The sequence below is a fragment of the Mus musculus genome, chromosome 6 (assembly GCF_000001635.26).
Source record: "Mus musculus strain C57BL/6J chromosome 6, GRCm38.p6 C57BL/6J".
NCBI lineage: Eukaryota > Metazoa > Chordata > Mammalia > Rodentia > Muridae > Mus > Mus musculus.
Window position 1 is genome coordinate 48,531,230 of NC_000072.6, and position 11,876 is coordinate 48,543,105.

At 52.0% G+C, this 11,876-nt stretch overlaps 1 protein-coding gene, 1 long non-coding RNA gene and 1 pseudogene across 5 annotated transcripts in view; 2 read left to right on the plus strand and 1 right to left on the minus strand.

Annotated features, from left to right (window-relative positions):
* The window catches only part of Zfp862-ps (zinc finger protein 862, pseudogene), a 30,494-nt pseudogene extending 26,891 nt beyond the window's left edge, over positions 1-3,603 (plus strand). The window contains exon 7 of one of the 2 annotated variants that reach the window (NR_027808.1): positions 806-3,603. The product of NR_027808.1 is annotated as a zinc finger protein 862, pseudogene, transcript variant 1 (transcript). The remainder of the gene's footprint in view (positions 1-805) is intronic. The other variant, NR_015597.1, reaches the window with a different exon arrangement.
* A 1,749-nt stretch (positions 3,604-5,352) lies between these two features.
* On the minus strand, positions 5,353-6,245 carry 1700026J14Rik (RIKEN cDNA 1700026J14 gene). The gene is made up of 2 exons (NR_130985.1): positions 5,607-6,245; positions 5,353-5,507 (listed from the first exon to the last, which is right to left on the minus strand). It is a non-coding gene; the product is annotated as an RIKEN cDNA 1700026J14 gene (long non-coding RNA).
* Positions 6,246-6,339: 94 nt separating this feature from the next.
* Atp6v0e2 (ATPase, H+ transporting, lysosomal V0 subunit E2) lies at positions 6,340-10,572 on the plus strand. 2 transcript variants are annotated; one of them, NM_133764.3, is made up of 4 exons: positions 6,340-6,625; positions 7,995-8,042; positions 8,811-8,937; positions 9,199-10,572. In NM_133764.3, exons 1-3 carry the CDS (start codon positions 6,522-6,524, stop codon positions 8,902-8,904), a joined length of 246 nt encoding a protein of 81 aa, NP_598525.1. In that variant the 5' UTR covers positions 6,340-6,521; the 3' UTR covers positions 8,905-8,937; positions 9,199-10,572. The 2 variants fall into 2 exon arrangements, with proteins under 2 accessions (NP_598525.1, NP_001334093.1); NM_001347164.1 differs by lacking the exon at positions 8,811-8,937.
* The last annotated feature ends 1,304 nt before the right edge of the window (positions 10,573-11,876 follow it).

Genomic DNA, 11,876 nt, shown 5'->3' on the forward strand with positions numbered 1-11,876 from the left:
TCCAAGGGCTGGATGGGAAATTAACCTCTCTTCCAGTCCTCATGGAGACCAAGGCCCGCACTCGTGTGAGGGCTCTCCACACCGCTCAGAGGGACCACAGAGTTTGTCTCCTGGGCCTTTTCTAGCCGGTCACCTTCCTACTGTTCCCACTGTTATTTTACCTCTGAGCCTGTGGTCATTGGCAGTGAGCTTGGGTATCGGGGTGACTGAGGCTCTGTGGGAAGATTGATGGTCCTGGAACCACAAATGGACAGGAAGTAGGTGTGTTTCCTTCCCTGTGATAGCAAAGGGGTCTCTTTGAGTCTGCCTGCCTCCTGCACAGGGGTGAGGGAAGAAAAGCTGGAAGCAATGCCGTGGGGAAAGCTGTCCTCTCTGTGGGGCTGATGAGACTGGTACCCACAAGGAAGCAAAGGGAGACACTCAAGCGTATGTGATGTTGCCACCACCCTAGCAGGCCTTGTGGACATTTGGGGCACAGTAGCTCCTTGCAGTGGGCCCCTGTACACTGGATGCTTGCAGGTCCCTGGTCTCTAACGCATTAATTCCTCTCTGGAATACCAATACCTGCATCCCAGTTATGACAACCAAAAGGACCTCCAAACATTTCCAGATGTCCCCTGAGGTCAAAGCCCCCCAACCCAGTCCTTTGCCCTCTGGGAAGGACCAAGCAGAGCAGGCAGGTGAATAGCATGGATGCAGGGCTGGCCTGCCTGGCTAGCTTCCATGTTGCCTTTACCACACTTAGGTGTGGTCTGGGGAAGACACCCCTCTGTGCTCAGTGTACTTACCATTGTCTGCTCCACAGATCTGGGGCCCAGGAAGGAGGGGATGGCAGGACCTTGTAAGGAGGACTCCATGGCCCAGAAGACATCCATCATGCCATCTGGGGAGCCATGAGGCTTAGAAGATCACATGATGAAGGTTCCTGTCCCCTATACCGTCTCAAAGACCCCGTGGACCTGAAGAGGAGTGGCCTAGACAAGGCTTTGCGGCCCCCTTGAATATGGAGAGAGGCTTTCTGAAGATTCTAGGCTGTCCTGGTGTGATACTTTACAGGCCCAGAAAGTGGGCAACGACAAAGGGTTGAAGCAGACATCCCCGAGGGGCAAGGCCCTCAAGGTGTGGCCACGCCTCCCAATGCAAAAAGCACATCAGACAAGCACTTACCTCAAGTCTACTTTGCCCAAAGAATTCTGCCATGAGAGAGTTCACCCCATATACTCTTGGCAGAGGGCTCTCCTGAGGTGGGACAGTAGGGGTGGTGGGTGAAAGGACCACCCTAGTTCTCTGCATCCCTGGCACATGAGGAAGGCTGTTTGACTGTGGAAGTGATTGTGCTCCAGGGACCTTGGCCCGCTGCAGAAGCTCCCAGGATTGGCCATTGTGAACCACTCATGCAGAGAGTCAAGGAGACCTTACCCTCAAGGCCTGCCGTTAGCACGAACCAGACCAACCTCCTGTGCACAGAGCATGAGAAAGGTGGTCTCACCACATCTCCTATGTAGCTCGGCATGCTTCCTCTGAAGGGAGCCTGGTGTTCCCTCCACCTCTGAACCCGTAGGTTGGCTGCTGTGGTTCCAGATATAGTTTCCTAAAGAATACACATGAGGAGGGAGCTAAAGGTGTTGGATCCAGGCCAGCTCTTCTGCAGCCAGTGTGCCTCTGATCCCTTCCTCTTTTCCATGCCTTACTTTCACTCCTCATGTGGATACCACAGAGAATCCAAGTGCCTGTTAACTCCCTGTGGCCATAGTCAGTGGGAGCCTCGAAGTCCTGGAGAGAAGGGCTTGTCTAGAGCACTTAGCTGCTCCTATCCTGCACTTGTCCTTTGCAGTAAAGGCGTCAGCTTTGCCACTAGAGTCACACTGTAGCAGAGGTGCTGTCCGTCTACAGGGCAGATGCACCCGTCCTACAGAAAGCTCTGCAGACTGCTCAAAAGCACCGGAACTTGGTAAATTCTCCCCATCCTGGACGTGTAGACTTGAACTCTCCAAACCAGCTCCATAGCTATGGCTTCTCATAGTTTCCTCAGGATCTTTGTGGGTGCCTCTGGCTTAACGGCCACTTCTGCTCTCATAGAAGGGCCTTCAGTAAAACTAGGTCTTTGGGGCCTCTCCCATTGTCCCCTGTGTGGTGAGGTGAAGCACATTCCTTCCAGGGCAGCCTGACCTTGCAGGCCCAGTGGTTGCCTATTTGGTTAGGATCAATGTTCTAGGCTCTGCCTTCTTTGGCTTCAGGTTGGAGAATTGCCCAATGGAAGGGCTCCTTGCCCCATGTCCTGCTCATTCTAAATGTGCAGGAGCCTTGCTTGCTGCCTCCTGCTGCAGACCCCTGGTCTGTGCCATAAGCACACAGCCTCTGACCAAGCTACCTACCCACTCCTTCCAACACATGCTGAAACCCCCAGAGATTCTGCCAACCTTATAGCTCTGCCCCAGCGCTTAGCCTTGGTATGCAGTGCAGTTTTCCTGCTCAAGAAGATCCCCCATCCAGCCTGGGAGCTTGCAGAAAAGGGGCAGACAGGCCTTGGCTCCAAATCTAGGAGAGGACCCAGGCAAAATCTCGGAGTCCAGGATTTTCCAGGTCAGGGTTGAGACATCTGCTTGGCTTCAGTCAAGGTTGAAACATCTGCTTGGCTTCAGCAAGCTCCTCTCCTATGACATCTTTCCTTTAAAAGTACCCTTAGCAACACAGCAGTCCTGTGTAATGTAGCCATGGTTTCTGGAATGAGGTTTGGGGAGCTGAGGTGGCTACCAGGTGGAGAAGCACCCCATCTTCTCCATACTAGCACCCTGAGGTCACCTCCTGATGTGGGTGGAGCAGGGTGTTTCTAGGTGGTAATGCATAGAGTAGGTTTCTCAGGCTAGGTGTTTGCCTTACTCAGGTTTTCCTAGCCTTTTGCCAGCTCAAGACAGAGAAGCAGTATTCATGTTTGGGCCCTGAAGGGCCTCAGGGGAAAACAAGCCAAAGGGCTTTGTGAGGAGGAGGAATCACTATCCCTTTGGGCCCATCCCTAGCCTCCCCCTCCTTTCCTACCTTTTAACATGCTTGACACCCCCTACCCAACTTCACCTGACTGTCTCTATGCCGCCTCTGCTGCCCTGAAACTTGCTATGAATGTGGGCCAGCTTGAACTCACAGAGATCCACGTGCCTTTGTCTCCCAGGTGCTGGAGTAAAGGCTTGTACCACACCCCTGACTCCTGCCTGTTCTAATCTTGTATATTTCCTGGCTTGTATCCCTCCCCTCGCCTGGTAACAGGTCTCCACTGGGCTGCTCCAAGTAGCCAACTTGGACTCAGTGCTTTGATTTCAGTAGCCATAGAGACATGGGGAGGTGAGAAAGCTCAGCCCTGGCCAGCTGGACACAGTAGTGTAGCCACCCCAGACCTGTACCACAAAGGGCAACTCCCTATGGTGCTAAGTGTGGTCAGGACAGTATGGGGGTCACCATTTCACTCAGACTGGCGTCTGTGTAGCCAGGGACAAAGATGACTGGTCCAGGATGCTCTGGGCTCCTGCTTTCAAGGATGAACAAATTAGGTTTAAAAACCATGTTCCAATCTTAACTTTTGCTATTTGAATAAAGCAGAATTTGACTTTATTGTTGTCTTTATACTTCCTTCTGTATCCCAAGTGAGCTGAAAGATTTTACCTGTGAGTGTGAGATGGAGATGAGAGAGAAGTGCACCCTGAGAGTTAGAACCAAATGTTCCACGCTCAGCACCGTTCAGCACATAGGGCTGTCAGAGGACTTCATCCAGAAGCCAGGCTTTCAAGAGAAAGCCGCCCATTTCCCCCAGCAGTGCCAAAGCCGTGACACCGCTCAAAAGAATTCCCAGGGGACCGCTTCAGGATGTCCTCTGCAGCTCTGCTCAGAGGTCAGGTGTCCTCTACTAGCCCTCCTGGCAGGATGGAGCAAAGTGGCACAGATGCTGGGAGACTACTAGACCTCTGGCCAGGAGACTCGATCATAGCGTATCAGCATGTGTGGTTTTCACTGGTACTAAAGCTCCACAGGAGGCAACAGTATATGTGTGGCTGTTTCTGGGCTACAGCTGTGTAGCTGCTTACTTAGAGGCAGCCCACGGTGGTGCTGGAGGATCCTCCCTGGCCTTCCAAGAAGGCAGGTGGCTATAATCTAGAAACAGGTAGCCATAGGCAGTCTCCACCGGGGTGGACCTTGCATGTTCTTAGGAAAGCTCCTAGGAGAGGCAGCACTTGCCACAAAGCAAGGTAGCCTCTTCCAGGAATATGCTGGAAGGTGAGTGTGGTGAGCTGAGACCTGAAAGCCTGCTGAGCCTCTGCCTTCTTCAAGTGTGAGAGGAACCCAGGGTGCAGCTACCTGATGAATCGTACCTTCCTGGTGTCAGTGTCTGTTGTTGGGGACTCTTGAGACAGAGCCTCCTCAATGTGAGCCTAACCATGGTTAAACAAAATCCTCAGACCCGAGAAGGCTTTCCCGTTCCAGCCCCACCACTGGGCTTCTCACTTGGCTCTTAGAACGCTACCTCTGTCCATAACACTTGCCACCCTCAGCACCCAAGGGTACATTCACCTCTGCACCCAAGCATGGGTGCCTGAAAGTGACTCGTGGGGACAAAGACCTCCCAGCAGCATTTGCTAGTGTTTCCTGTGGTCCTGAGCCACATTTAGGTGGAAGACCTCTGGCATAGAGATTTATAGAAAATCCCCTCTCTCAGGATGTGTCACAGTGGCCATGTCTGTGTGGCTCTCAAAGTTCTCATCACATTGGTTCAGGCTGGCCAGCTTTTCCAATTACCTAAAGAATCCAAGATCAAGTTTGGCCTGGGATTTTCAACCCACAGAATCATTAGGGGATGTCCGTTGCCTCGATGTTTATCTAGACTCTTCTCCTAAGTGGGTATCTAGCTCTGTGAGAAGGCAATGTCACTGTAATGTAGCAAAGCAGTAACTTTCCTTCAGCATCTTTCTCCGGTAGTCCCAGCGAGACCTCTTTGAGGAAGTGGCAGCAAGATGGCACAGCTGGGGTTAAGTGTGAGTCAGCGTCCTGACTCACAGAAGTGACCCCAGTAGGGTAAGAACACTGAAGCTATGCAGCTCAGGCAAGGGCAGTGGGATACCGCTGCTTGCAGAGTGTGATACAACACTGTTAACTGGATCTAGAATCACCTAGGAAACAAATCTCTGGGCATGCCTGTATTGGGTTAATTGAGGTGGAAGACACACTGTGGGTAGCTAATGATTCTATGGGTTAAACAGAGAGCAAGCTCAGCACCAGGGTTCATCTCTCTTTGCTTCCTGACTGTGGATGCAGTGTGACTGACTGCCCCAGTGTCTTCCCCACCATGGTGAAATTAGAGCCAAAATGAACCCTTCCTCAAGTTTATTTTGTCAGAACAATGAGAGAATCTATACAGGAGAACCCAGAGACTGTCTTCCTGCTGTCACTTTAATCTCTCCCCGCAGCAGCAACTACTAGACTACAGCTCGGGGGACCGGCTACAGAAAATCCAGGAAGTATACCTGTGGGAAAAAACAATGTCAGAGTCCATTATGAAGATGGATGGACAGAGTACCAGTGTTGGCTCTTGCCTGTCAAGTTCTGTGAGCAAGGCTAATTACCTGCCTGGGCCATCCTGTTGTGGAATTTTCCTGAGAGGCCTTCCACGACGACTTTCCAATCTGGACTTAGTGTAAGATAGGCCTTTATCTTTCTTCTTCATACAGATAACTAGATACGCAGCATGTAAGTTTGCACAGGTAGGCTGGGTGTACAGGGGCCTTGGAGGTCGTTCCCATGGAAACATAAGATCTGTCCCCAACTGCGGCACACCTCCTTTCAAGAATCACTACTGTGCTGACGTGGTTTCCCCCTCCAGCTCCCACCCGGACTGTAGCCCTTCAGGAGTGGCTGGCCTCAAGTGTCCCAGGTCTTACTATGTTCCACACAGATCGCCTGAACCCCTACCATAGAGGAAAAATAGTCTAACTACTGTAGCCTGATCCAGAAGCTGGGCATCTCCAAGGTTCAGTGAAGCAGTGAGCTCTGCAGAGGACTGCAAGCTTCACTTCGCTGAGGGGAGGCTTTAGCTCAGGCCAAGTTTGTGGCCTCTCAGCTCCACGAAGTCCTCTGGTCGAAACCCCTGTGGTCCCCACAAAGCCTCCGTTCTGGTTAGGGTCTCCTCCAATCCTGTCCCCAGCCACCTTGGGCTGCCCGAGCACTGCAAGTGACCTGCCACTTTCTAGCGAGAATAAGAAAGCGCAAACCTAAGCCTAGAATCACCTGCAAAATCGGAGCAAACCGACCCAGCCAATCAAAGGAAAGGTTCCTCGGAAGTCCCGCCCTTGGTTCTGCGTGATAGCGGCGAGCTATCCCAGCGGACGATGTTCAGGGATGCGCGAGCGCAGATTCGCTTGGTCCAGGGCCTTCCCGGCTGAGATTCCGTTGCGCATGCGCACAGCCCTCTGCCGAGACTTGCACCTGCTTAGAGTCTGCCGTTCGATCTGATACCCCACCTGAGCATCGCGCACCCAGCCATGACAGCCCATTCCTTTGCCCTCCCTGTCATCATCTTCACCACATTCTGGGGCCTCATCGGCATCGCTGGGCCCTGGTTCGTGCCCAAAGGACCCAACCGCGGGTAAGAAAGGCGAGCAGGCCTCGATTCCCTGCAGACGCTTCCCTGTCCCCTAGCTGGGCTCACCCATTAACACTGGGCTCCCAGCTTGCTACCCTGCAATTCATGCCCTCACAGAGACGCCCCTACATGACTTCTTCCAGATCTCTGCACCTGGGCTGGGGCAGCCAGGAAACAGGCTAGAGGGCTGGGTGAACGGATAGATTCAGATGTCAGGGCAAGCAGGTGGCTAAAGGTCACCCACACCCATGCAGTCGGTAAAGGCTGCATATGGACACTCCTTGCTTATTCTTGTGTGACATTGGGCAAATGCCAGGCCTCAATTTCTTCACTGAGGAAAATAGGGGCTCTGGCAACACCTGCTTTGTAGGGCTGGTGTGAGGTCTGCCCTAAGCAATGTCCTGGGCATGCTGTGTATGTATACTGGATGTTTTTAGCTGCCTTCATTTTTGGAAGATTCCTAGCAGATTTTCTGCACCACATGCCAGCCCCTTCTCCTGTTAGCCTCTCAAGTCATGAAAGCCTCACACTTTGCCCTTTGTCCATTTTCTCAGCACTGACAATCCACTGCACAGCCAGGAGTGGTCCCAGCTGCCTTGTAGTGTTAAGGGAGGGCTGGGGCACTAATCCGTTCAGCACCACCTTGAAGTGCTTAGGCTCTGTCATGGATTAGACTTAGCCTAAACTGGAGGCATAGACGGATGGGCATCGCCTTTATTCCTACAAATGTGAAAGTGATTGCTGGACAGAGCACCTTCTGCTTCCAGTGGACCAGAATCTGGCACCCATATTGAGAGACTCAGAACTGTTTTAACTATGGCTCCAGGAGATCTGAGGCCCTTTCTGGCTTTTGGAAGCCAGCACACATGTGTATACACACACACACACACACACGATTTAAACTGGACTTGCTTTGTAATCACTCTCCATGTCATCTCTTCTGGAAGTCTTGGTGAGCTCCTTGTCCCTTCAGCTGTGTTGTAAGACTCTGTCTCTCTGATTTCCTGAGTGGATCCAAAGCCCCTGCTTTTTCTATAACAGCCCAGCCTCTGTCAACAGTGGCTGTGCCCTTGCTTCTTGCCTTGTACTGTGGTCTTTTGTTTTCTTTGATGTTGCTGGATGAATTTTGAGGCCATCCTCTGGTGGGTGGCCACAGATGGAGTGTGGGCAAGCCTTCTCCAGCATACAGATGGAGAGGTGTTTGCTGATGGAGAAGGAAGAGATTTACAACACCGTTTGGATGTAGACAATCTTGTAATTCTTACTTGGAGCGGACCCCAGCATCCTGGAGATGCTGGTGTTCAGGTAGCACCAGGAGGGCTGACACAGGGCCCCGTGTACCAATGCTGCTTTTCCTTCTTTGCTGTTTCAGGGTGATCATCACCATGCTGGTAGCTACTGCTGTCTGCTGTTACCTCTTGTGAGTATTGCCTTCCCCAGGAGCTGGGGGCTGTGGTGACCACTAGTTGGGTCTGATTTTGCCTCAGTTGACAGTTGCAGTTTGTGGTGCCCCCAGCTGAGCTGTGAGGTACGTGAGTTGTGGACCAGTTCAGTAGTATCTGCTCCTAACTGGGCATCAGAATCCTCCAGATTGGTTGTTCAAACACAGTTTTCATGCTCTACTCTAGACTCAGTCATACAGAAGTCAGGGCATCATACTGCTAACAAGTGCTGGGTGTTTGTGATAGAGCCAGTGTAACCACTAGGGGGCAGCAGAGTGTGTGTGACAGAGCTGGAGTGGCTTCTTCTTTTTTTTTAAAGATTTATTTATTTATTTATTATATGTAAGTACACTGTAGCTGTCTTCAGACACACCAGAAGAGGGAGTCAGATCTCATTACGGATGGTTGTGAGCCACCATGTGGTTGCTGGGATTTGAACTCAGGACCTTTGGAAGAGCAGTCGTGTGCTCTTACCTGCTGAGCCATCTCACCACCCTGGAGTGGCTTCTTAAGGCCCAAGGACACCCTCACCCTGGGTCCAGCCCCAGCTCAGGGACATTATATACTTAGAGAAAATAAAATAAACTCACATCAAAATTCACAAATCCTGAACCCATTCCCTGTACCAACCAGGACACAGACCCTGCCATGCTCTTTGAAAGAGAGTAGCCGAGTCCTCCCTTGGTATGTTGGGTATGGTGGGTCCCTCTGTGTCCAGGACCCCCCTCACTCTGCTATCCTGGCAGCTGGCTCATCGCCATCTTGGCCCAACTGAACCCCCTGTTTGGGCCACAACTGAAGAATGAGACCATCTGGTACGTGCGTTTCCTGTGGGAGTGACCCCTGGGGTGATCAGCTGGCTTCTGGCCTCAGGTACTGAAGGGAAGGACTGACGTGAGAGTGAACTGAGGGGCCTGTGGTGGGAGGAAGGGGGTCAGGGCCACCACAGGGGCTTCCTTTGGACTCAGGAATTAGTTTATTTAGCAAGGGGAATGAAAGGCAATGCTAGTAGTCTGAGGAGCTTTCCAAGGAACGGGGTGGGGGTGGGGGGTTGTGGGGTGAGTCAGGGCAGGGGCAGGGCGGGGGAGGAGAAGGTTGTCTCAGTGGTAATTCTTAATGGTGTGTGCTTTTCAGATGCCCTGCTGTGAAGGGTGAATGGCCCAGCCTTGATGTCCCTGGAGACCCTGCATTCCCTCTGGCCCCACCCATCTGTATGACCATCCTGTGCTCGCCCTGCCATCATGCTGTGGAATCCATAACCCCCAGAGCCAACCTGGTTTCAGTTTCTGGTCTCAGTTTCCCCTGTGTTCCCAGCTATTAGCGGCCCTCCATGTTGGGCAAGCCCCGTGCTCAGTCAGGCCACAGTGGGAGCTTACCTGAGCTTAAATTCCCACACTTGGCACTTCCCTCTTTCTTCCAAGCAGATCCCGGTCAAGGAGCTGGACCTGCTGTTATCTATTTTCATCCAGGGAGCAGAAGGCAGGACTCAGCCCAGTACCAGAAAGGACTTGAGTCTTTGTGGAGAAGGGACATGTGGCCCAAAATCTCTAGGCTTTTTAACTCTGTCTCCACCGTGTTGAAATATTGGGTCAGGGTCACAGGCCTCCTCCAGCTCTGAAGTGAATGATATCCATTTAGTCTCTGACACTTGTAGATGTGACATTCCTGGAGGTGCTGATGTCTTAAAGAAGCAGTCACACCAAAAACCCGGCACAGTCAGGATCAAAGCCTCCATGTTTAGCCTTTAGCAGCAGGGAAATCACTTGGCATGGGAGGGAGGTAGTGTGTCTTTGGAATGTTCTAGTCACTTTCCTCTCCCTCTGTAGATAAGATCGCCCACTCCCTAGTACCTGTCAGTTGGGGTACAACCCTTTTTGCCACTCTTCATTGGGTTGTGGTGGGGCAGATCCCAGTACCATTGAAGAGATTTGGAGTTGAGGTTGGGGGATAGACAAAGGTGACGTTTCTGGGGTACTACTAGCACTATGCCTCCCTGGCTTTTGAGACCCTCTGTCCCTAAGCTCATATGGTTCTGTGCCAAGCACAGTGAGACAGAAAATGTAAATGACAGAGGATCAGCCCAGGGCATTCCTCCAGCCCATGCCCTCACCTCTCTGAGAGGGTGAGTAGGGCATTCTTGCCTGTGTTGCCAGGGCTTGCTAGGACAGAGGCCTATATAATCCATGGCTCCTAACCAGTGGCTGTTTGAGTTCCCAGGGGAAGAAAGCCCAGTCTTGATTATCTATTGACTATTTATTTGGTCTCCCTCCCCTTATAGGGGGGTCGTTTTGGGAGTGGCAGCAGAATACACTATAGCTCAGATTGCTGGGCATTAAGTGTGCTAGTGGCTCAGATCTGCAGCTGGGGCCTCTGTGGGCAACCCATCCCGTCCTACCCTGACTCCTGAAGCCTTCCTGTGGGGGTGGGGCATGGTGAGCATGACTCCTGTTGAAAGCCGATTCCTGTCTAATAAATCATGGTGATGCAAGATTGGTTTAGTTAGCCAAATGTCTGGCCTCTGCTCAGTTTGCCAGCTGCCACATGGTTTTGATTTGTCTCTTTGTCCCCTCTGCTCAGATGTTTTCTGTTTACTGGTAGCTCTGGGGACAGGAAAAGGGGCTGCTCTTCTGAGACTTGGCACCGAGGACCCTCACACTTTCTTGAGATCTGGGGGAGAGTTTGGCTCTGCCCTGTGCATGGCCCAGTACCTGTGCAGTGGGAGGAAGACCAAGGCTTATTCAAGTGGCACCTTAACCACTGACCTTTGCTCTCTGACCTTCCCTGATCCTGGGTGTCGGGGACCATTTCTTTAGTACTTCCTACTGGAACCCAGCCAGACCCAGCCTGCTGCATGCCTGTTGTCTGGGCTGCAGGTCTGAGGTGCCTGAGATCCGATTTGGCCCCAGCAGGGGGCTAGAGGTGGCTTCTCTGCAAATAGCTGCTTTCTCCTTCCAGCTGTTGCTCTGGACTTGGAACATCTTGGTGCTGGTTTGACAGCAGTCCTTTGGGTGATACCTGATGTATATGTCTGTGACCAAAAGTCATTGTGCTCCCTGCAGCAGCCTCTGTCCTTGGAGGGTGGAGACTGAAGAAATACTCCCCGGGTAGCCTTTGGCCTGCTCAGGCCTGGCAGCAGCTCACTTCCTGTGGCTTTCTCCTGTCTAGTGTCCTTTCTTCTGCACATCCATTGGTTCCATTTAGAGCTGCAGAGACAAAGAATACCCTGCTATGGTTAGGAGACAGCCATAGAAACAAAGATACTGCTACTATTGGTTCCCACAGTGTACAGCATGCTCAAGCCATTCTCAGAGAGGTCAGCAAGCTGTGGAGATAGAGGAAGGCTTTGACCAAGGCACTGGCTTTTACGGGGGTCCAGGATGGAGACCATATGTGTCAGGCACAGGACAAGCTGTTTAAAGCAAGTGCTCATGGAAAGACCCTCACAGGGTCTAGAGCTTTCACGGAGTCCCTCTGGCCTCTGGCTGTATGTGAGCTTGGAGAAAGCTATGAGGTCTCAAGCAGAGGATTTATCTGAGCTGGGAAGCTCCACTCTAGGGGGAATTCAGGCCCATGTTAATCATAGACTCTAACACAGCAGGGCCAGGAGTGAGGGCAGAGAGTACTTGCCTACTCACCCTCTGATAAGATTAGGTCCCCTACACCTTTGCCAAGATCTGTGTTCTATCAAGGTGTTTCCCTCCACGCTCAAGGTGAGAATATGTAGGATAGCAGGGGCTTCATCAAAACTACACAACAGTTGACCTGTGAAGTGACTCGGTGAGTGAAGGCACTTGCTGTGAAATGTGATTCTC